Source organism: Denticeps clupeoides, chromosome 3 (assembly GCF_900700375.1).
Source record: "Denticeps clupeoides chromosome 3, fDenClu1.1, whole genome shotgun sequence".
NCBI classification, from domain to species: Eukaryota; Metazoa; Chordata; class Actinopteri; order Clupeiformes; family Denticipitidae; genus Denticeps; species Denticeps clupeoides.
The window spans coordinates 36,312,469-36,336,254 of NC_041709.1; the positions used below are offsets into that span (position 1 = coordinate 36,312,469).

Consider the following 23,786-nt stretch of genomic DNA (forward strand, 5'->3'; position numbering starts at 1 on the left):
CCCCAGGACCAGTTACTTCCTTCTAAATGAGAGTAGAGAGTCGTGTCTTACATGATGTTAAACATTCTAGAAGCGAGGAGACGTGAATCAGGGACATTTGAGTGGGATTTGCATGCTGGGATTTCAGGCCGCGTCTCGTTTGAATACAGCACCTGCTCTAACGTCCCATCTGCGTTCCCAGGTGAACGTGGGACAGCAGGAGACATCATACAACGTTCTGGGAGCGCTAGATCCCATCAAAAGGTCCAAATGAAACAGAGTCCCCGCCTAGAACCTGGATTAACGTCGATAATAAAAGTATTAAAACGGGGACCGCACGGCATTCTGGGTGCTTTAGAACAGAAACGGTTTTTACAGGAGTAAATTCCAGCAGAGGACCATGACTCCCAGGTTTGCTGGACTTTATTGAGTTGGGTGTTGAGTTGGACGTTCTCAGGAAGCCCTCATTTGACTAACAAACCACAGGCGGTACTGAGGTAGTGTGTGTGTGTGGGACCGGAGAACTTGTCCCCAGCGTCCACATTCACTGCTGCGCTCAGACAGAAGCAGGACGAGAGAAGGTAGGTCTTCTCGCAACATCTCGCCTCGGCGTGTCGCGGTTTATTAAATGGATTTGAATGATTTATTAAATGAAGAAGGAGGTTCTGGAGTGTGTGGGGTTCTACCATGTTCTACCATCGTATGTAACTATACTCTAATGTGGACGTTCACGTGAAGATGGACGAGCTGGACGTTCCTCAGCTGCAGCAGGAGGTGGAGAGTCTGAAGTTCCAGCTGCAGGTGGGCAGAGAGAAGACGTCCGTCACCATTGCAGAGTGAGTTGTCCTCTACCGTGAGGGACATTAACCAGACGGTCCCCAGCTAACGATGGCGGTGTGTGGGCTCGCAGGTTAGTGCAGTGGATCGAGGAGGGCGTGGCCAGCGACCCGTTCCTGAATGCCGATCTGATGAAGAACAACCCATGGGTGGAGTCAGGGAAGTGCGTGGTCCTGTAGGACACGCCCACGTCCAGAAATCACAGCACATGAAGCCGGGAAGGACGTAGAACCAGTTTAATACGGCGGAACCCAAATAAAGTCTCTTTTACTGAACAGAACCGTTCTACTGAGTCACAATTACTGCACACACACACACACACACACACACACACCTCACAACAGCTCTCTGATGTAGACGTTGCGCCGGACGGCGTTGGACACGCCCTCGTTAAAGCGGAACCAGACGTCACTGTTCCCCACCGCCCTCCCTATTTGCATAACCACGCCCACTCTCCCATCAGCTGCAGGAGAGAACAGAATGAAGAACACTGCATCAGGAGAACCCGGGTTCTGAGTGTGTGTGTGTGTGTGTGTGTGTGTGGGTGTGCGTGTGTGTTACCTGCCGCTGCCGTGGCAACAGGTCTCTCCCGGGGTACGATGGGTTGGCCAAAGAAGTCCACCTCCGGCTGCAGGACGCAGGAGAGCTCAGTCAAGGTGGAGACATGGAACACTGTTCTGAGGACAGAGATCGTGGTGTGTGTGTGTGTGTGTGTGTGTGTGTTATATTACCCGGCTGTTCTCGATCACCGTCTGTCTGACGATGTTCTCCAGCCGCTGCTGGTGGTTGTTTGCCGGAACCTTCTTCTTCTCCTCCACACACACCTCCTGTTTGTCCTTTGCTTCAGCCTTCTGTAATATTTTTACACAAGTCCCACACCAAGGTACCATCATTTCATCAGTGTGTGTGTGTGTGTGTGTGTGTGTTTACCGTGTGTGTGTTGTGTCTCTGCTGCGCTCTCTCCGCCCTCCTCATCCTCTCCAGCTCCGTTTCCCTGGCGACGAGCTGCTTTGCCTGATAGGTCAGCTGACGGCGTGGGGGCAGTCCAGGAAACCGCACCACGTCCTCCACGTTCCTGCACACGCACACACACACACACACACACACACACGCGAGAACCCCGAAAAGCTCAACTTAATAGACAACAAATAGATAATACATATGAATATATATTTATATTTACAGTTGGACACGTACAATGTAGTGCAATGACTATGTGCAGAAATGTGCAAGATTAGGTAGTACGGTGCTTATCAGGAGTGTGTGTGTGTGTGTGTGTGTGTGTGTGTGTGTGGGTGGGTCAGAGGAGTTCAGCAGGGAGACAACTCTGTTCGTGTAGATCGGCCTTTATTTACGTTTAATTTACGTTTTATTACGCGTCGTAGTTTCTGGCGCAGTTTTGACAGGAACTACGTGCTTCGTTATACATTCATGTGTCAGATTTGCTTGGCTTTTCCAGGCCGGAAAAAATTCTCAAACTCCACGAGCGCCGTTTTACTCGTACGCTAAAAGTGTTCCATGTGGGCGGAGCGTAATGGGCGTGTATATGGCGTGTAAGTGTGTAAAGCGGCGTGTGCGTGCGTGCGAGGGAGACACTCACGGCTCCAGGACGTAGACGTACTGGCCGTCGGCTGTACGCTCCTGCCGGTAACTCAGGTTGTAGTTGATCATGTTGTCGATCAGGTCGCACAACTGCTGCTTCTCACGGCTGCTGTACAGCTGCGGGTTCACCTGGGAGGAGCAGACGAGCCGCCATCACACACACACACGCACACGCTCGCGGCACACGCACACACACTCAAGCACGCACGCACACACACTCAAGCACGCACACACACACACTCAAGCACGCACACACACACACTCAAGCACGCACACACACTCACGCACACACACTCAAGCACGCACACACACTCAAGCACACACACTCAAGCACACGCTCGCACGCACACGCTCGCACGCACACGCACACGCTCGCACACGCACGCACACACACTCAAGCACGCACGCACACACACTCAAGCACGCACACACACACACTCAAGCACGCACACACACACACTCAAGCACGCACACACACTCACGCACACACACTCAAGCACGCACACACACTCAAGCACACGCTCGCACGCACACGCTCGCACGCACACGCTCGCACGCACACGCTCGCACGCACACGCACACGCTCGCACGCACACGCACACGCTCGCACGCACACACACGCTCGCACGCACACACACGCACGCACGCGCACGCACGCACGCGCACGCACTCGCACACACTCACACACACTCACACACACTCACGCACGCACACTCACGCACGCACACTCAAGCACGCACACTCAAGCACGCACACTCAAGCACGCACACACACACACGCTCGCACACACACGCTCGCACGCACACTCACGCACTCACACTCAAGCACACACACACGCTCGCACACACACACACGCTCTCACACTCGCACGCACACACACACACGCTCGCACGCACACACGCACACACACGCACGCACACACACTCGCTCTCGCACGCACACGCTCGCACGCGGCACACGCTCGCACGCGGCACACGCACACGCTCGCACGCGGCACACGCACGCACACACTCAAGCACGCACACACACGCTCACACACACGCTCGCACGCACACACACGCTCGCACGATCGCACGCACACGCTCGCACGCACACACACGCTCGCACGCACACGCTCGCACGCACACGCTCGCACGCGGCACACTCGCACGCGGCACACGCACGCACACGGCATTCGCACGCACACTCTCGCACGCGCACACACTCACGCACGCACACACTCACGCACGCACGCACACTCACGCTCTCACACGCACACGCTCGCACGCACACTCGCACGCACACTCGCACACACACTCGCACACACACTCGCACACACACTCGCACGCACGCTCTCACACCCACGCACACTCGCACGCGCACACACACTCGCACGCACGCTCTCGTACACACACTCGCACGCGCACACTCGCACGCGCACGCACACACTCGCACACACACACTCGCACACACACACTCGCAACACACACACTCGCACACACACACTCGCACACACACACTCGCACACACACACTCGCACACACACACTCGCCACACACACACTCGCACACACACACACACACTCGCACACACACACACTCGCACACACACACTCGCACACACACGCACACTCACGCACTCACACTCAAGCACACACACACGCTCGCACACACACACACGCTCTCACACTCGCACGCACACACACACACGCTCGCACACACACGCACGCACACACACTCGCTCTCGCACGCACACGCTCGCACGCGGCACACGCTCGCACGCGGCACACGCACACGCTCGCACGCGGCACACGCACGCACACACTCAAGCACGCACACACACGCTCACACACACGCTCGCACGCACACACACGCTCGCACGATCGCACGCACACGCTCGCACGCACACACACGCTCGCACGCGGCACACGCACGCACACGGCACTCGCACGCACACTCTCGCACGCGCACACACTCACGCACGCACACACGCACGCACACTCACGCTCTCACACGCACACGCTCGCACGCACACTCGCACGCACACTCGCACACACACTCGCACACACACTCGCACACACACTCGCACACACACTCGCACACACACTCGCACGCACGCTCTCACACCCACGCACACTCGCACGCGCACACACACCCGCACGCACGCTCTCGTACACACACTCGCACGCGCACACTCGCACGCGCACGCACACACTCGCACACACACACTCGCACACACACACTCGCACACACACACTCGCACACACACACTCGCACACACACACTCGCACACACACACTCGCACACACACACTCGCACACACACACTCGCACACACACACTCGCACACACACACTCGCACACACACACTCGCACACACACACTCGCACACATGCTATTCAGATAGACCGCTACGCAGGGATACAGACCGGCCGCAGTTTGGGGCTGATGAGCTCCAGCAGGAGACTCAGCATGTCCAGACACAGAGTCCTCTGTCCCACGCGACCCCTGACCGCGGCCGGGACCTCCGCCAACATGGCCGCCAGCGCGTTCTGGGTGAGCTGAGTGCGGCTCAGGGCCTGCGGGCGGGCGGACAGAGAGAGAGAGAGAGACGTCGTCACATCGTTCCTACGCCACGCCCGCGCCGGTGACGGCGAGACTCCCCGACCTCGTAGTGCCTGGTGGGGTAGTTGATGCGGGGGACGGAGGTCTGGGCGAACAGGAAGTGGAAGGCGCCGGACAGGAAGGGTGAGTAGCGCAGCAGCGAGTAGTTCTGGTTGTGCAGGATGCAGACGCCCAGCCGGTCGACAAAACACAGCCAGTCCAGACCGTCACACACCCCTCCAAGACTGGGGTCCCTCACCTTCATACTGAGGAAGTTGTCATACAGGCCCTACACACACACACACACCATCATCATTACAAAAACATGACACGGTGTCCTCTGTATTTAACCGTCACCCTTGGTGACAGTGGGCACCATGACAGGAGCCCGGGGAGCAGTGTGTGGGGACGGGACCTTCATCAAGGGGACCTCAGTGGTACCATGGCGTATGGGGATTTGAACCGGCAACCTTCTGATTACGGAACCGCTTCCTTAACCGCTAGGCCACCACTGCACCATATATATGAGTGTGTGTGTGTATTATATATAGGAGTGAGTGCGTGTGTGTGAATATATAAATTTGTGTGTGTGTGTATATACCTGTGTTAGTTTCTCGTACTCCCCTGTAGAGGAACTCAGGTGTGTGTGTGTGTGTGTGTGTGTATACCTGTGTTAGTTTTTCGTACACCCCTGTAGAGGAACTCAGGTGTGTGTGTGTGTGTGTGTGTGTGTGTATACCTGTGTTAGTTTTTCGTACTCCCCTGTAGAGGAACTCAGTTGTGTGTGTGTGTGTGTGTGTGTGTGTGTGTGTGTGTGTGTGTATACCTGTGTTAGTTTCTCGTACTCCCCTGTAGAGGAACTCAGGTGTGTGTGTGTGTGTGTGTGTGTGTGTGTGTGTGTGTGTGTATATACCTGTGTTAGTTTTTCGTACTCCCCTGTAGAGGAACTCAGGTGCAGGATGTTCTGTAATCTCTGGGCTCCCTCTTTAAGTCCCGCCTCCTCGCTGCTCATCAGAGCCTCTGCTCCAATCCGCTTCCTACAGCACGTGACCAGCGGTAATTAGCAGACATCGTGGTGTCATCTTGTGACAGTCCACTAACCCTAACCAGACAACTACGAGGGGCGGGGCCTTGTGAAGTGGGCGGGGCTGTACCTCTTTACACGGGGGAGCTGGAAGATCTCCTGCCAGACCGAGAAGAGACCTTTATTCTGGTCTTTCTGACCAACACAGACACTGCTGACCATCCGCTGGTCCAGCTGCTTCTTCCCTCGACCATGGAGAAACTACACACACACACACACACATTTATTGGGTGGTGTTTACATTTACATTTACAGCATTTACCAGAGGCCTTATCCAGAGCGACTTACAATCAGTAGTTACAGGGACAGTCCCCGCTTGGAGACACTCAGGGTTAAGTGTCTTGCTCAGGGACATGATGGTAGTAAGTGGGTTTGAACCTGGGTCTTCTGGTTTATAGGCAAGTGTGTTACTCACTAGGCTACTACCACTACCACTAGTAGCCTAGTAGGTAAGGTACTCGCGTCCCAGGTTCAAACCCACTTACTACCATCGTGTCCCTGAGCAGGACACGTAACCCTGAGTGTCTCCGGGGGGGACTGTCCCCGTAACTGGCTCTGGATGAGGGCGTCTGGTGAACGTGGGAAAACCGCCACTCGGACAGGTACGAACGTACCTGCAGCGTGTTGATGCAGGATCTGATGTCGTTGTCCGTTTTCTCACACAGAGTCATCAGAGCGCCGCTTTCAGCCTTCATCCCCTGATGACGTGAAATCTACACACACACACACACACACACACACACACACACACACACACACACACATCCAAGAGTAGTAAAAAACCACGCCCTAACGACTTCTCATACACACATATTTATTTTATTTTAACGGACCAGCGTTATTTCAGCTACGTACATAGTGAGGTGAAAGCTGCGTACGTATGCGGTGTGTAGTTTAAAGTGAATATAGAATAACCCGGCGGCGTGTCACCTCGGCCAGTCTCTGGACCAGGCGGGACGGCTGCGTTTGAGGGAAGGCCAGTAGGAAGGCCTGCTGTCTCAGGGGACGCAGCGCGGGAACATACCTGACACACAGAGACAGACGACCAATCACGTCTCAGTATGTGTGTGTGAGAGCGAGCGAGAGAGAGAGAGAGAGAGAGAGAGAGAGGGCCGTACAGGTCGTTGCAGATGCAGACGATTGGGCGGAGCAGCACAGACTCCTTCTTCTTCTTCTTTTTCAGGCTGTGGACTCCTGACTCCGCCTCCTCGCGGCTCTCCTTCCTGTTCAGGGTGGCCAACAGGACGTTGATGGCCGCCTGCAAATGCACCAGAAACCACCGTGAGCGTAAACATCCACCAGAGGAGGCGGGGCTGAGGAGAACAGGGCGGGGCTTACGGAAGGCGCGCCGTCGATCTCGTCGATGACCAGGCAGTTGGGCTTCTCGTTGGCGCCCAGCACAGACCGCATCTGCGTGGCCGTGTCTATCCGCTTCTGGAACAGCTCCGCGCTGCGGTCGTCGCTGGTGGAGATACAGCCGCGCGTGTGTGTGTGTGTGTGTGTGAGAGGGTGTGTGTGAGAGGGGGTGTGTGTGTGTGTGTGTGTGTGTGTGTGTGTGTGTGTGTCTTCAAGGTGAAATTACCTGGCATTCATCTCCACCACGTTATACCCAGCATGCTTTGCAATGACGTGAGCCAGAGTCGTCTTGCCCAGGCCAGGTGGTCCTGAGAGCAGCGCCACCTGCAGGGTGTGAGTCCAGAGTTCCATCACCGCGTCCACGTCTGCCCAACAGAGCGGAGAAGACGGCCCCACCTTGTACTTGGGCCGCTTGTACGAGTCCAGCTCCGCCTCCAGGATCTCCTCGGTCATCTGGATTTTGGTCTTGAAGCTCTGCTGCGGCTGGTTTGGCGCTTTCGTCTCCTGCGGAGGCGGGCGTGGCTTCCTCTCGCGACCGAACACCGCGGCGTCCCAGAGCTTCAGCCACTTCAGCAGGCAGCGGTTGGTGAACTGCACCAGACACACAGAAAGAACGATGGAACACCAACACAACACCAACCCTGCAGACCAGAGGGAACTTCACGGAGAAGTTCTCATGTACAGTTCACAGGTCAGAGTTACAAGTCTGGACAGTTCAAAATTACCATCAAATACGCCAAAAAACACAAGGACCTCCGGAGGCTGACGTTCTCCCGGCCCCTTTACCTGCTGCCATGCTGGAGAGGAACGTGAAGGAGCAGAAAAAGACGCGGAGGAACATAAAGGAAGCTGGAAAATGAAAAAACATGGAGGAACGTGGGGTAATATGATGAAATGTGGGGAAAAAAAGTGAAGGAACGTGCAGAAACATGAATAATTAAAGAGAACGTGGATGAACAAGGACCATCAATGAAAATGGAGACACATGAAAAAAGCGTAGAGGAATGTGAAGAAACATAAAAAGTGTGGAGGAGCGTGAAGAAACTTGAAGAAATGTTGAGGGACGTGAAGAAACATGAAAAAGTGAGAGAGTAAACAGCAGCTTGTTGCACTTCATGTCATTTCTTTTTCACGTGCAACATGGTTTCCACCTCACACTTTACATTTTATATCATACTTGTATTATGTTAGTAAGGGAACGTAGAGGAACATGACGAAACCTGAAAGAACCTGGAGGAACGTGGAGGAACACCACTCACATCATCACTCAGCAGCTCCGTGTAGTGCTGCGGGGAGAACCGATCCACCCACAGGCGAGACAAAGAACCTTCATCTGCCTCTTCCTCCTGATCTTCCTGTTCCAGACGCAACAGATCCTGGTCCACACCACTGTAACACACACACACACACACACACACACTCATGCCATTTTCCCAGAGAAGCGCTGCCTTTTACCCAGAACACACACACACCTGCCGAGCAGCTCGGCGAGTCTCTGGGATTCCTCTACAACCTGCTGGTGACGCTGGAGACAGACACACACACACACACACACACACACACACCATTAACAAGTAGACTGTGTGTGTGTGTTCATGACAAATTAGAAGTGTGTGTGCACGCTTACTCGCTCTGCCACTTGCTGTTTCATCACCTCTACGGGCACCGCCAGGAGGCCCAGTGCATTGTGGGAGTTGCGCATTGGCCTCTCGGCACGTTCCTGACGAGGAAAAGTAAAAGTGATGAGTTGTCACACGTGTCTTCGCCGCGTCCCGCCAGGACGTACAGCGTCTGGGTTTGAAGCGCTTGTGTATGTATGTGTAGCGTTCGTCGTGTATCGCGTCGTGGATTTGCTCCACCCTCTGGAGCACCCACATCAACACGCCACATTCACGTGGTGGACGCGCGGCATCGTAGTGCACCCCGAGGAGGGGGGTACAGGAGGGCGCCCCGTTCACGTTCACTAGGGGCCTATTACCAGTTACCTGCTTTTAGAGGGGTGGCGCATGAATCTGCGTGTATAATTTGTTCATGCCCCCCCGTGTAAACCTGTCGTATGGGACGTCCCGGTTAAGGGCGGGGCTTTATGGCCTTTTTAAGGTGGGGGACTGCTGGAGCTCGGTTGTGCTGAAATAGCCTGGACCGGAGTAAAGTTTTTTGTTGTTTATTTCTTTTTGGTTCTTTTTATAATTTATGATCATGTTTCTTGTCATTTTATTATTTTTTTTTCTGAATGTGTGCCATGAATATGGCCGTGACCCCCTGAGGGAACAATAAACTAGGGACAGTAGTCCAGTTTCTGGTGTTTTGATGTGACTGGTCTGGTTAATATCCCTGTTGAGAACAGGATGAGTGGTTTATTAGTACTAGTAGCCTAGTGGGTAACACACTCGCTGTGTTACTTAACCCTGAGTGTCTCCAGGGGGGGACTGTCCCTGTAACTACTGGCTGTAAGTCGCTCTGGATAAGGACGTCTGGTAAATGTATTAAATAGAGTAGGATGCTTAATAATTTTAACTACTCTTGAAAACCAGTTTAAGTATCTTTTGTCTGCAGATGATTTAAAATAATTTCGTCCTCGGCTGTTTAATATACTTTAGAAACGTGTGCTCACCTGCTCCTCCCTCTGTCTCAGGTAAACTCGGTTTCCGGAAGAATCCGTGACCGTGATGTAATCCCCCGTTGCCGGGGGACGCCGCATGGCATGCCTGGTTGCTGTAGAAACGGTCCTCGGGGCCTCGCGCATCGGTACAAAGCCCCCGGGAGCCAGGGCGCCATTCGCCGGGCCATCAGGAGACAGCGTCACCGATGTGGGCGGCGGCCTGACCAGGAAGAAGGAGCGGCGATGATGTCACAGCCGCAGTACAACAGCAAGGTGACGAAGCGTCAGGTGACCCACCTGCCACTCTGGTAAATCTCAGGGGAGGAGGGAGGCGTGATGTCATCGCCGGCGTCCAATCCGAACCGCAGCTTCTTCACCACGTCACACTTCCGCTTCTTGGCTTTGGGAGCTGCACAGACGGAACATTAATTTACATTTACCGCATTTACCAGACGTCCTTATCCAGAGCGACTTACAGTCAGTAGTTACAGGGACAGTCCCCCCTGGGGACACTCAGGGTTAAGTGTCTTGCTCAGGGACACGATGGTACTAAGTGGGGTTTGAACCTGGGTCTTCTGGTTCACAGGCGAGTGTGTTACCCGCTAGGCTACTAGCACCTAGGACTCCCTCTCTCTTACTCAGTGAGGACGACTCCTCAGTTCCTGGCGGGTCGTGTGATGAGGAGCTCATCTTCTTCATGGTGAGCAAAGTATCAGCAGCGGTGATGGCTTCTCCAAAACTCTGCTTCTGCTGCTGCTGCTTCCTTCTGTGGTCCTCACACGCGTTACTGCGCCCACGTCCAGCTGAAAGACAGACAGACACACACACACACACACACCAAACACACACACCAAACACACACACGCAGGGACTGTCAGCATTTTAAACTGCTGACAATCTGGAGCTCCAGTAACCAGACACGGACCCTCCATCTCCGCCAGCACCTCCAGCTCGTCGGCGAACTGACTCTCGAACTCGTCCTCGATACCGAACATCTCGTCGTACTCGTCCATGGCGGCGCGGGAAGAAACACTTGAACGAAGGAAAAGGAAAGCGCTGCGGCGGCGGTCTCCACACAGGACGAATTCCGCGCGAAAAACGGCGTGACGTACTTCCGGCGGCGCGTCGGGCCGCCCGCGTTCCAATAAAGGAGCCGCGGCCGCGTCCCAATCTCACACATTTACAGCATTTACCAGACGCCCTTATCCAGAGCGACTTACAGTCAGTAGTTACAGGGACAGTCCCCCCCTGGAGACACTCAGGGGTAAGTGTCTTGCTCAGGGACACGATGGTAGTAAGTGGGGTTTGAACCTGGGTCTTCTGGTTCATAGGCGAGTGTTTTACCCACTAGGCTACTACCACCCTACTATACGATTTATACGACAGCTAGGGAGGAAATTAAGATACATTAAAAATTACACCTGATAAACAAAAACCATTTCATACCACCAAGTTTAATTTGTTCCTCTCTGAGACGTAGATCCTGGTTCCTGGTAACGACCCAGAGGGTCACCACAGCCACCAACATCATAACGCCTACATATCCAGGGATCTTCAGATGGACCAGCAGCATTATAGTGGAAAAGCCATGTAGACCATGACACTAGAATAAACCTACTCTGCACTGTCCAGCACCCCCAAACATGGACAGATCCTTTCTCCAAGTTGGACTGTTTAATCCCAACCCTGCACAGATACCTACTGCACCACAGTTATAATAGTTTTGGATTTTTCATTAGTTTTAGTTTTTATTTCGTTTAGATTTTTTTTTTTCAAATTCAGTTAGTTTTAATTAGTTTTTAGAGGCAGATTTACTAGTTTTTATTAGTTTTGATATTTTGAAATTGCTTAGTTTTAGTTTAGTTTTTATTAGTTTCAGTGTTAGTTTTAGTTTTTTTTTTTTTTGTAAATTAGGATATTTGTCAGGTGCATGAATCAAAATCACCAGAATAGCCTTATCCATCTTAGCTCCGATAAGGTTATTGACTCTTGCAGCTCCGGGTGTTTTGAATTTTGGTTCGAGTGAAGTGGTGAACTTTTTGAAGGTAATCGAGTCACACAGTCATTTTACATTTACATTTTATGGCATTTATCAGACGCCCTTATCCAGAGCGACTTACAATCGGTATTTACAGGGACAGTCTCCCTGGAGCAACTTAGGGTTAAGTGTCTTGCTCAGGGACACAATGGTAGTAAGTGGGATTTGAACCCGGGTCTTCTGGTTCATAGGCGAGTGTCTAACCCACTAGGCTACTACCACCAGTCGTGTAGACATTCCAGTCTTAATAAACATATTTACCAATGCTTCTTCTCATTTGTGGTGTTCCTGCGTATTTACTAGCCAGCAGCTACTTGGTCCATTATGGATGCTGTAGTATCAGGTACTCTTGGTTCGCCTTTTTGTGTGAGCATTTCAAATGGACTTTCAGATTTGTGGGGTTTTTCCCCTTGAGAAGTATTCCACATATTGTATCACCTGCTTCTACAACAAGGCACTTACTTTTATTTTTGCCACTGTCATAATCAAAGAAATCCCAAATAGGACTTTCTTCCGCTTTCTTCCGACTTTCGCTGCAGCCATCACGCTAGCTGGCAGCGTCACGGACAGACTATGGACACGTGACGTCACAGACCACGTGTTACCGTAATGGTCAAAAACCTGGCTTAAAACTGGCAGCGTGAAGTAAATAGATTTTAATTCTTATTACAAAGACGAAAACGAAGGACATTTTTGCCATAATATTAGTTCGTTTAAGTTCGTTTTGTATACACACAAAACAGTTTCAGTTAGTTTTCGTTTTTTTTTTTTACTCTATTTCAGTTAACGAAAATGCTTTTTCAATTCTAGTTTTAGTTTTATCGTTCGTTTTCGTTAACTATAATAACCTTGTACTGCACCCTCACTCACTCACCCCTTCACAAGGTTCCTCACTTTCATTCCACTAGAGGTTTTAGTGGAGATTTTCCTTCTGTGCAGAAAGTGTGTTGGGTGTCGACTGCAGTGCCTGTTAAAGTCCATCTGCACCAAACACACACACACACACACATACCAAGCACACGTACCAAACACACACACACCAAACATACACACACACATACACACACATCAAACACACAAACACACACACATTCCAAACACACACACACATACCAAACACACACACACACACATATCAAACACACACACATACCAAGCACACGTACCAAACACACACACACCAAACATACACACACACATACACACACATTAAACACACACACACACACACATATCAAACACACACACATACCAAACACACACACACACATACCAAACACACACACACACACATGAAACACACACACACATACACGTACCAAACACACACACACACATATGAAACACACACACACACCAAACACACACCCCCCCACGCCCCTTTGTCGGTCCGTGGCCATGAATCAGAAGCGCAGCGCGGCTGTTTTTGTTCCACGTGTGTTAAAGTGACATCGAGCTCTTTCTAAGCCCCGCCCCTCGCCGGCACCGCGGCAGGGCATTGGCCGAGCGCGCCGCCCGTCGCCGCTGAAGCCCCGCCCACCTGTCGCGTCTGACAGCGGCGACGCGCAGGCGGAGCCGCGCTGTTTGTTGTTGTGGAGAAGCGAGATGGAGCCGCTGCAGCGGCCGGACTCGGCTTGACTCGGTTCGGCGGAGCGACTCGACCAGAACCGGAAGCGGAGACGGGGCGGCTCGGCGCGGCGCGGCGCGGAGTTCCAGGGTTCCCCGCACGGAACGATGCGCCAGGCGGTTCCCCCGCTGCTGCTGCTGCTGCTCACCTGCGCTCTGCGGGTTCAGGTACGTCGCGTCCTGCGGGAGACCCGCGGCCCGGGGCGACTTCCGGCCGAGCTGGGGTCCGTCCGGCTATTTTTACCCAGCGTGTGTGTGTGTGTGTGAGTGTGTGTGTGTGTGTGTGTGTGTGTGTGTGAGAGTGTGTGTGTGAGTGTGTGTGTGTGTGTGTACATGTACATTGCTGAAGGGTTTTATTTTCGCACCGGCCCGGTTCTGGTCCTGGACCTTCAGCAGAACAGAACGAGTTCTGTCGTTTGTTCCTTCTAGAACGTTCTACACGCACCACAGACCCCGCGTCGGGCGCGTGACCGACAACTGTTGACCCGTGGGTGCGCGTTCACTGTGGATCCTGTGCAGATCCGGGATCAAAGAGGATCTGATGAAGATGATGATGATGATGACAAGACTACATCCGACGGGCCAGTCTGGCTTCTGGTTTAGTGTCGGGTTACAGACTGGGGGACTTATTATAGAACAGAATACAGGCGTGGAAATCAAACACCATGTACACACAATCCGAGTCAGATTATTCACCGGGATCTTCTACACTGTTCATATTTATTACTCAGGTTATTCATATTTATTACTCAGGTTATTCACCGGGATCTTCTACACTGTTCATATTTATTACTTGGGTTATTCACCGGGATCTTCTACACTGTTCATATTTATTACTCAGATTATTCACCAGGATCTTCTACACCATTCATATTTATTACTCAGGTTATTCACCAGGATCTTCTACACCGTTCATATTTATTACTCAGGTTATTCATATTTATTACTCAGGTTATTCACCAGGATCTTCTACACTGTTCATATTTATTACTCAGGTTATTCACCAGGATCTTCTACACTGTTCATATTTATTACTCAGGTTTTTCACCGGGATCTTCTACACCGTTCATATTTATTACTCAGGTTATTTACCAGGATATTCTACACCGTTCATATTTATTACTCAGGTTATTCACCAGGAACTTCTACACCGTTCATATTTATTACTCAGGTTATTCACCGGGATCTTCTACACCGTTCATATTTATTACTCAGGTTATTCACCGGGATCTTCTACACCGTTCATATTTTATTACTCAGGTTATTCACCAGGATCTTCTACACTGTTCATATTTATTACTCAGGTTATTCATATTTATTACTCAGGTTAATCATATTTATTACTCAGGTTATTCACCAGGATCTTCTACACTGTTCATATTTATTACTCAGGTTATTCATATTTATTACTCAGGTTATTCACCGGGATCTTCTACACCGTTCATATTTATTACTCGGGTTATTCACCGGGATCTTCTACACTGTTCATATTTATTACTCAGATTATTCACCAGGATCTTCTACACCATTCATATTTATTACTCAGGTTATTCACCAGGATCTTCTACACCGTTCATATTTATTACTCAGGTTATTCATATTTATTACTCAGGTTATTCACCGGGATCTTCTACACTGTTCATATTTATTACTCAGGTTATTCATATTTATTACTCAGGTTATTCACCAGGATCTTCTACACCGTTCAGATTTATTACTCAGGTTATTCACCGGGATCTTCTACACCGTTCATATTTATTACTCAGGTTATTCACCGGGATCTTCTACACCGTTCATATTTATTACTCAGGTTATTCACCGGGATCTTCTACACCGTTCATATTTATTACTCAGGTTATTCACCGGGATCTTCTACACCGTTCATATTTATTTCTCAGGTTATTCACCGGGATCTTCTACACCGTTCATATTTATTACTCAGGTTATTCACCAGGATCTTCTACACTGTTCATATTTATTACTCAGGTTATTCATATTTATTACTCAGGTTATTCACCAGGATCTTCTACACCGTTCAGATTTATTACTCAGGTTATTCACCGGGATCTTCTACACCGTTCATATTTATTACTCAGGTTATTCACCGGGATCTTCTACACCGTTCATATTTATTACTCAGGTTATTCACCGGGATCTTCTACACCGTTCATATTTATTTACTCAGGTTATTCACCGGGATCTTCTACACCGTTCATATTTATTACTCAGGTTATTCACCGGGATCTTCTACACCGTTCATATTTATTTATCAGGTTATTCACCGGGATCTTCTACACCGTTCATATTTATTACTCAGGTTATTCACCGGGATCTTCTACACCGTTCATATTAATTACTCAGGTTATTCACCGGGATCTTCTACACCGTTCATATTATTACTCAGGTATTCACCAGGATCTTCTACACCGTTCATATTTATTACTCAGGTTATTCACCGGGATCTTCTACACCGTTCATATTTATTACTCAGGTTATTCACCGGGATCTTCTACACCGTTCATATTTATTACTCAGGTTATTCACCGGGATCTTCTACACCGTTCATATTTATTACTCAGGTTATTCACCGGGATCTTCTACACCGTTCATATTATTACTCAGGTTATTCACCGGGATCTTCTACACCGTTCATATTTATTACTCAGGTTATTCACCGGGATCTTCTACACCGTTCATATTTATTACTCTGGTTATTCACCGGGATCTTCTACACCGTTCATATTTATTACTCAGGTTATTCATATTTATTACTCAGGTTATTCACCAGGATCTTCTACACCGTTCATATTTATTACTCTGGTTATTCACCAGGATCTTCTACACTGTTCATATTTATTACTCAGGTTATTCACCAGGATCTTCTACACTGTTCATATTTATTACTCAGGTTATTCATATTTATTACTCAGGTTATTCACCAGGATCTTCTACACCGTTCATATTTATTACTCAGGTTATTCACCAGGATCTTCTACACCGTTCAGATTTATTACTCAGGTTATTCACCGGGATCTTCTACACCGTTCATATTTATTACTCAGGTTATTCACCGGGATCTTCTACACCGTTCATATTTATTACTCAGGCTATTCACCGGGATCTTCTACACCGTTCATATTTATTACTCAGGTTATTCACCGGGATCTTCTACACCGTTCATATTTATTTCTCAGGTTATTCACCGGGATCTTCTACACCGTTCATATTTATTACTCAGGTTATTCACCGGGATCTTCTACACCGTTCATATTTATTACTCAGGTTATTCACCGGGATCTTCTACACCGTTCATATTTATTACTCAGGTTATTCACCGGGATCTTCTACACCGTTCATATTTATTACTCAGGTTATTCACCGGGATCTTCTACACTGTTCATATTTATTACTCAGGTTATTCACCGGGATCTTCTACACACCGTTCATATTTATTACTCAGGTTATTCACCGGGATCTTCTTACACCGTTCCATATTTATTTCTCAGGTGATCACCGGGATCTTCTACACCGTTCATATTTATTACTCAGGTTATTCACCAGGATCTTCTACACCGTTCATATTTATTACTCAGGTTATTCATATTTATTACTCAGGTTATTCACCAGGATCTTCTACACTGTTCATATTTATTACTCAGGTTATTCACCGGGATCTTCTACACCGTTCATATTTATTACTCAGGTTATTCACCGGGATTTTCTACACCGTTCAGATTTATGACTCAGATTATTTACCAGGATATTCTACACCATACAGATTTATTAATGGGCCTAGTGGTTAAGGAAACGGACCCGTCCAGATGTCCTATGATGGAGCTCCATCCTTCCTCAGGTGCTCTTATTGGCTGTTTCAACCTTTTTTTTTGATGCAATAAAGTATGAAACAGACCTGAAATGTGTGATGAGCTCCTTTATATTTTACATTTACGCCATATACCAGACACCCTTATGCAGAGCGACTTACAATCAGTCCCCCCCCTGGAGACACTCAGGGTTAAGTGTCTTGCTCAGGGACACGATGGTAGTTAGTGGGGTTTGAACCTGGACCTTCTGGTTCACAGGCGAGTGTGTTACCCACTACCATCCTGGCGGTTTACCACACTGGTTTAATCTGTGCTGGTTTATTCTGTGCTGGTCCTCTCTGGCCAATCGGAACCAGCCATTGCTTATCCCACCTGGGAGGCATGATTTGGACTCCAGGTGTCCAACATTGGGACGATAGGCTGGTGCGGGTGGGTGGGTGGGGTCAGCAGGGGTCCTGTTGGGTGGTCCGGTTAGAAGCAGGTTAGAAGTCAGAGTTGGACAAGGAATTAAAAGCCTGCAGTGAGATCCAGGAGGGAGCGGCTTTAACACACACACACACACACACACACACACACACACCTTCAGCAAACACCAACCCCCCTATACATAAAGAAACCGACTTTCCTGATCATGTCAAATATCCTGGAGAGAGAGAGCGAGAGGGAGAGAGAGAGGGTTCTCCAGGATATCCTGTTATAAAACACACAGAGCACACATCCAACCAAACACACACACCACGCGCCGCCCAACTGCATTGTGGGTCCATCACTTCACATTGACTGCAGTAGAACGTAAAATCAGATAGAAATGGAGATCTAGTAGAAGAAAGGAACCCTGAACGTGAGGAACGTGACTGATGAATGTGTGTGTTTGCTCTCTGTCAGCGCTGTGCGGCGGCGGGATCAGTCACTCTGCCCGAGTCTCTGCTCTTCGTCTCCACGCTGGACGGGAGTCTCCACGCCGTCAGCAAACAGACTGGGGACATCAAATGGACCCTGAAGGAAGGTGTGTGTGTGTGACCTTCTGTGGATTACTTCTCGTCCTCCGCAGTTCTGATATCCCAGATCTTGTTTTTGAATCGACTTTAATTTAATTTCCATTTTAAAATCTGGTCCACGGTGTCATTTCAGATCCCATCATCCAAGTACCGATGTACCTGGCAGAGTAAGTGTGCACATTTCAGGTGTGTGTCTGTGTCAGGTGTGTGTGTGTGTAATCTGTCTTCTCTGTAGACCAGGTTTCCTTCCTGATCCCAATGATGGGAGCCTGTATGTACTGGAAGGCAAAAACAAGGAGGGGTTAATGGTGAGAGTGTAACTGGATAAACGTCTGTGTGTGTGTGTGTGTGTGTGTTTGATTTCTTCTCCTGTGTTGACAGAAATTGCCCTTCACCATACCAGAACTGGTGCAGTCTTCTCCCTGCAGGAGCTCGGATGGAATCCTCTACACGGGTGTGTGTGTGTGTGTGTGTGTCCTCACCAGGGTAAATACCAGAATTCTACACAGATGTGTGTGTGTGTGTGTGTGTGTGTGTGTGTGTAGGGAAGAAGCAGGACAGCTGGCTTGTGGTGGACCTTCAGACTGGTGTGAAGCAGAAGAGTTTAAGCACCGCCTCCTCTGACTCAGTCTGCCCCTCCCCCACCCTGCTGTTCATTGGGCGCACAGGTGAGAAAACACACACACACTCACACACACACACACACACACACACACATCGTGCTGCACTGTACATGGTGAGAACCTGCTGAAAAAAATGACTGAAAGCCCATGATGACCATGACGAGCGTTTCATCTCATTCAATGTAGAGTACATGATCACCATGTACGACACCAAGAACCAGGAGCTCCGCTGGAACGCCACCTACAACCATTACTCCGCCCCTCTGTATGACGAGCAGAACTACGAGTACAGTAAGTAGAACGGAGGTCTGCGCCTTCTGCATGTTCTACGTATTCTATGTGTTCTACACCTCCTACACGTTCTAAACCTTCTACATGTTCTACATCTTATATATAAATGCTCTAAATGTAAATCTTCTACATGCTCTACGTGTTCTACAAGTTCTACACCTACATGTTCGATACCTTCTACATGTTCTACAATTTCTACACCTCCTACACGTTCTAAACCTTCTACATGTTCTACATCTTATATATAAATGCTCTAAATGTAAATCTTCTACATGCTCTACGTGTTCTACAAGTTCTACACCTACATGTTCGATACCTTCTACATGTTCTACAATTTCTACACCTCCTACACGTTCTAAACCTTCTACATGTTCTACATCTTATATATAAATGCTCTAAATGTAAATCTTCTACATGCTCTACGTGTTCTACAAGTTCTACACCTACATGTTCGATACCTTCTACATGTTCTACAATTTCTACACCTCCTACACGTTCTAAACCTTCTACATGTTCTACATCTTATATATAAATGCTCTAAATGTAAATCTTCTACATGCTCTACGTGTTCTACAAGTTCTACACCTACATGTTCGATACCTTCTACATGTTCTACAATTTCTACACCTCCTACACGTTCTAAACCTTCTACATGTTCTACATCTTATATATAAATGCTCTAAATGTAAATCTTCTACATGCTCTACGTGTTCTACAAGTTCTACACCTACATGTTCGATACCTTCTACATGTTCTACAATTTCTACACCTTGTACATGTTATACACCTTCTACACTTTTGACATGCTCTACAAGTTCTACACCTACACCTCCTACACCTTCTTTCCGTCCTACACAGTATGACAACTTCCAGTTTCGTTTCATAAAATATGAATGTGTGTGTGTGTGTGTGTGTGTGTAAGAGCTCTCCCACTTCGCGGCGAGTGGTGATGGGTTGGTTGTGACGGTGGACCGTGACTCTGGTGAGGTTCTCTGGATGCAGCGTTTCGGTTCTCCGGTAGCTGGGTTCTACATGTGGATTCAGGATGGACTGCGCAGAGCACCACACCTGTCCGTTGCCACGGAAACCTTGCGATACCTCACCTTTACCGAGGAGAACACACACTCCCCCACCATGAAGTGGAGCTACCAGTTCACGCAGGAGCAACACAGCACCAAGACCCAGCTGGTGTAAGACACATTTTCCATCCATCCAGAGCACCCTACGGTCAGTAGTGACGGGGACCGTCCCCCTGGGGACACTCGGGGTTCAGTGTTTTCTGTGTGTGTGTGTGTGTGCAGGCCCACTCTGTATGTGGGGAAGCTGGACTCTCATCTTTACGCCTCCACCTCTCTCGTGCACCAAGGCGTCGCCATAGTGGTGAGTTCGTGAAGGTGGTCTTCTCAGCAGCAGGCTCAGAAATTCCACCTCTGCGTCCCTCACCATTCCCATCACGCCCAACACACGTGGCGTGATCTTCAGAGGTTAAAGTGTTCACTTCCTGTCAGTAGTGCTGTACACACAGAACCTGCATGTGATATTCAAGAACTAATCATACTACAGGAAAAGAAGTCATATAAAAGCATTACAACATAAACTTCTTTCCTAATCAACTGATTATTATTATCATGTCTTTTCATGAAGACGCGCAGCTGAACGGGAACAGGGTCACATGTTCACTTGTGTTCTGTTCCCATGGCAGCCACGCGGCCTCACTCTGGCGCGGATTGAGGGTCCGACCACAGAGGGCGTAACGGTTGGTGGGGTGGGAGAGTGTGAGATGACCCCCATGACAGAGGTCAAGTACCCACCGGGCAGCGCCCACTCACTACAGAACCAGTGGCTTCTGATTGGTATGGACACACACGCACACACACACACACAATATATAGAAACGCAGCCTGTGAACACGAGTATAGACTGTATATGCAAATATAATACACACACACACAATATAGAAACACAACCTGTGAACATGAGTATATACTGTATATGCAAATATAATACACACAAACACACACACACACACACACACACACAATATAGAAACACAACCTGTGAACATGAGTATATACTGTATATGCAAATATATAATACACACACACACACACACACTTTCCCAAACAGAATCTGCATATCCTGGAATTGTGTTTAATTAGTGTGTGTGTGTGTGTGTGTGTGTACGTGTGTGTAGGACACCATGAGCTTCCTCCTGTAGCCCACACCACCATGATGAGAGAATTCCCACACACACTTCAGCACACTGGAGACGTCATCGCCACCTACCGACCGGTACCTGCACACGCACACACACACACACACAGACACACCAGCATCCATACATACTCTAACACACACTCTCTCTCAGTCTCCACCAGGTAGAAGAAGTGGAGATTCTGGCTCCGCCCCTGTGCTTTCTGGATCTCTGACCTCTGACCCCGTGACCCTGCTGATTCTCACAGTGTTGCTTGGGGCGTGGCTCACCTTCCTGTTCTCTCACACACAGGTGTGTGTGTGTGTGTGTGTGTCTACGTGTGTATATTTCAGTGTTTGTGTGCTGTAAAGTGTTTTGTCTCTCAGCGCCTGCAGAAGTCCCTGAAGTCCCAGGATTCCTTGCTGCCGACCAATCAGAACCCACCTCCGCCTGCACACACACCTTCACCTTCATCGTCCAGCAGAAGCGGCAGCTCAGTTCTGTCGACTCACGAAAGCAGAGGAGGCCACGCCCAAGAGGCCCAGACCGCGAGCCAATCAGAACGTGAGGCCTCGAAAACAGAGATAAAGTGTGTTTATTAACAGAGTCAGCGTGTACATGTGTGTGTGTGTGTGTGTGTGTGTTTTGCAGATGAACAGGCTGAAGATGTGACTGTAGGAAAGATCTCCTTCAGGCCTGCAGAGGTGCTTGGTCACGGCACAGAGGGAACCTTCGTCTTCCAGTAAGGACACCTTCGAGTGTGTGTGTGTGTGTGTGTGTGTGTGGTGAATCTGGGACTCCACCTGTAGTCCCACGTCTCATCAGGGCAGGTGGTGAGGACACGTGATGGTTCCCCACACGCTGCTCCCCAGGTTCTGGGTTCTGGATAGAGCAGGACAAGTCCCTCAGGTCATCAGGGACCAGTCTATGTTGACCTTGGTATGTGAATGGTGTGTCCCGATCTTCTGGTCCCGGTTAGAATTCTTTACCGAGAGATGATGGCGGGCTTCCGTAGTGGAAGAATCACCGCTTACTGTTGATGTTGCCCGAGAGGAACTGAGCGTCCAGTGGAGATGTTCTCATCTCCTCGCCGTGGCGGCGCCTGTTTTCAGGGGTCGCTTCGACGGCCGGAGTGTGGCGGTGAAGCGGATCCTCCCGGAGTGCATCGAGTTCGCCGAGCGGGAAGTCCAGCTGCTGCGCGAGTCGGACGAGCACCCCAACGTCATCAGATACTACTGCACCGAGCGGGACCGCCAGTTCACCTACATCGCCATCGAGCTGTGCGCCGCCACGCTGCAGCAGGTCCGTCTGACTGCGGGTGTGGGTGGTGGGAGTCGGTGTGAGTGTGTGTGAGTGTGTGTGTGTGAGTGAGTGAGTGAGTGAGTGTGAGTGTGTGTGAGAGCGTGTGAGTGTGTGAGTGAGTGTAAGTTGGTGGGTGTGTGTGCGTAAGTGAGTGTGAGTGTGTGTGTGTGAGTGAGTGTGTGTTGTAGTGTGTGTGTGTGTGTGTGTGAGTGTGTGCGAGTGTGTGAGTGAGTGTAAGTTGGTGTGTGTGTGTGCGTAAGTGAGTGTGAGTGTGTGTGAGTGAGTGTGAGGGTGTGTGTGTGAGTGAGTGTGTGTGAGAGTGTGTGAGTGTGAGTGAGTGTGTGTTGTAGTGTGAGTGTGTGCGAGTGAGTTTGAGTGTGTGTATGTGTGTGTGAGTGTGTGAGTGAGTGTAAGTTGGTGTGTGAGTGTGCGTGCGTGAGTGTGTGTGAGAAACGTGTGAGTGTGTGAGTGAGTGTAAGTTGGTGTGTGTGTGCGTGCGTGAGTGTGTGTGAGAAACGTGTGAGTGTGTGAGTGAGTGTAAGTTGGTGTGTGTGTGTGCGTGTATGTGTGTGTGAGTGTGTTAGTGTAAGTTGGTGTGTGTGTGTGTGCGTGCTGGTGCGTGAGTGTGAGTGAGTCTGTGTGAGAGTGAGTGAGTATGAGTGAGTGTGTGCAAGTGTGTGTGTGTGTGTGTGTGTGTGTGAGTGTGTGTGAGAAACGTGTGAGTGTGTGAGTGAGTGTAAGTTGGTGTGTGTGTGTGCGTGCGTGAGTGTGTGTGAGAAACGTGTGAGTGAGTGTAAGTTGGTGTGTGTGTGTGCGTGTATGTGTGTGTGAGTGTGTTAGTGTAAGTTG

The 23,786-nt window shown here is 49.7% G+C and overlaps 3 protein-coding genes across 8 annotated transcripts in view; 2 read left to right on the top strand and 1 right to left on the bottom strand.

Annotated features, from left to right (window-relative positions):
• On the top strand, positions 1 to 1,086 carry gng13a (guanine nucleotide binding protein (G protein), gamma 13a). Of its 2 annotated transcripts, XM_028972556.1 has the most exons (3): positions 1 to 560; positions 718 to 815; positions 890 to 1,086. In XM_028972556.1, the coding sequence occupies exons 2-3, from the start codon at positions 718 to 720 to the stop codon at positions 993 to 995; spliced, it is 204 nt and encodes a 67-aa protein (XP_028828389.1). In that variant the 5' UTR covers positions 1 to 560; the 3' UTR covers positions 996 to 1,086. The 2 variants fall into 2 exon arrangements, with proteins under 2 accessions (XP_028828389.1, XP_028828391.1); XM_028972558.1 differs by lacking the exon at positions 1 to 560 and having other exon boundaries at positions 694 to 815.
• On the bottom strand, positions 418 to 13,991 carry chtf18 (CTF18, chromosome transmission fidelity factor 18 homolog (S. cerevisiae)). 3 transcript variants are annotated; one of them, XM_028972079.1, is made up of 23 exons: positions 13,855 to 13,991; positions 10,680 to 10,844; positions 10,339 to 10,450; positions 10,054 to 10,261; positions 9,067 to 9,159; positions 8,912 to 8,964; positions 8,699 to 8,828; positions 7,836 to 8,030; positions 7,666 to 7,763; positions 7,422 to 7,545; positions 7,202 to 7,341; positions 7,014 to 7,107; positions 6,698 to 6,796; positions 6,154 to 6,284; positions 5,913 to 6,036; positions 5,064 to 5,288; positions 4,825 to 4,974; positions 2,417 to 2,547; positions 1,747 to 1,891; positions 1,548 to 1,667; positions 1,378 to 1,444; positions 1,151 to 1,279; positions 418 to 944 (listed from the first exon to the last, which is right to left on the bottom strand). In XM_028972079.1, the coding sequence occupies exons 2-22, from the start codon at positions 10,738 to 10,740 to the stop codon at positions 1,152 to 1,154; spliced, it is 2,628 nt and encodes an 875-aa protein (XP_028827912.1). In that variant the 5' UTR covers positions 10,741 to 10,844; positions 13,855 to 13,991; the 3' UTR covers positions 418 to 944; position 1,151. The 3 variants fall into 3 exon arrangements, with proteins under 3 accessions (XP_028827912.1, XP_028827913.1, XP_028827911.1); XM_028972080.1 differs by lacking the exon at positions 13,855 to 13,991 and adding an exon at positions 12,954 to 13,058; XM_028972078.1 differs by lacking the exon at positions 13,855 to 13,991 and adding an exon at positions 10,967 to 11,121.
• Positions 13,622 to 23,786, top strand: part of ern2 (endoplasmic reticulum to nucleus signaling 2) — a 13,441-nt gene continuing 3,276 nt past the window's right edge. The window contains exons 1-15 of one of the 3 annotated variants that reach the window (XM_028972094.1): positions 13,622 to 13,873; positions 18,415 to 18,535; positions 18,661 to 18,694; positions 18,763 to 18,835; positions 18,909 to 18,981; positions 19,073 to 19,195; positions 19,337 to 19,441; positions 20,364 to 20,631; positions 20,743 to 20,821; positions 21,144 to 21,294; positions 21,636 to 21,733; positions 21,810 to 21,947; positions 22,022 to 22,199; positions 22,287 to 22,377; positions 22,748 to 22,937. In XM_028972094.1, coding sequence (XP_028827927.1) covers positions 13,814 to 13,873; positions 18,415 to 18,535; positions 18,661 to 18,694; positions 18,763 to 18,835; positions 18,909 to 18,981; positions 19,073 to 19,195; positions 19,337 to 19,441; positions 20,364 to 20,631; positions 20,743 to 20,821; positions 21,144 to 21,294; positions 21,636 to 21,733; positions 21,810 to 21,947; positions 22,022 to 22,199; positions 22,287 to 22,377; positions 22,748 to 22,937 — 1,782 coding nt within the window. In that variant the 5' untranslated portion in view covers positions 13,622 to 13,813. Of the gene's footprint in view, positions 13,874 to 18,414; positions 18,536 to 18,660; positions 18,695 to 18,762; positions 18,836 to 18,908; positions 18,982 to 19,072; positions 19,196 to 19,336; positions 19,442 to 20,363; positions 20,632 to 20,742; positions 20,822 to 21,143; positions 21,295 to 21,635; positions 21,734 to 21,809; positions 21,948 to 22,021; positions 22,200 to 22,286; positions 22,378 to 22,747; positions 22,938 to 23,786 lie in introns of those variants that run through there. The other 2 variants (XM_028972095.1, XM_028972097.1) reach the window with 2 other exon arrangements.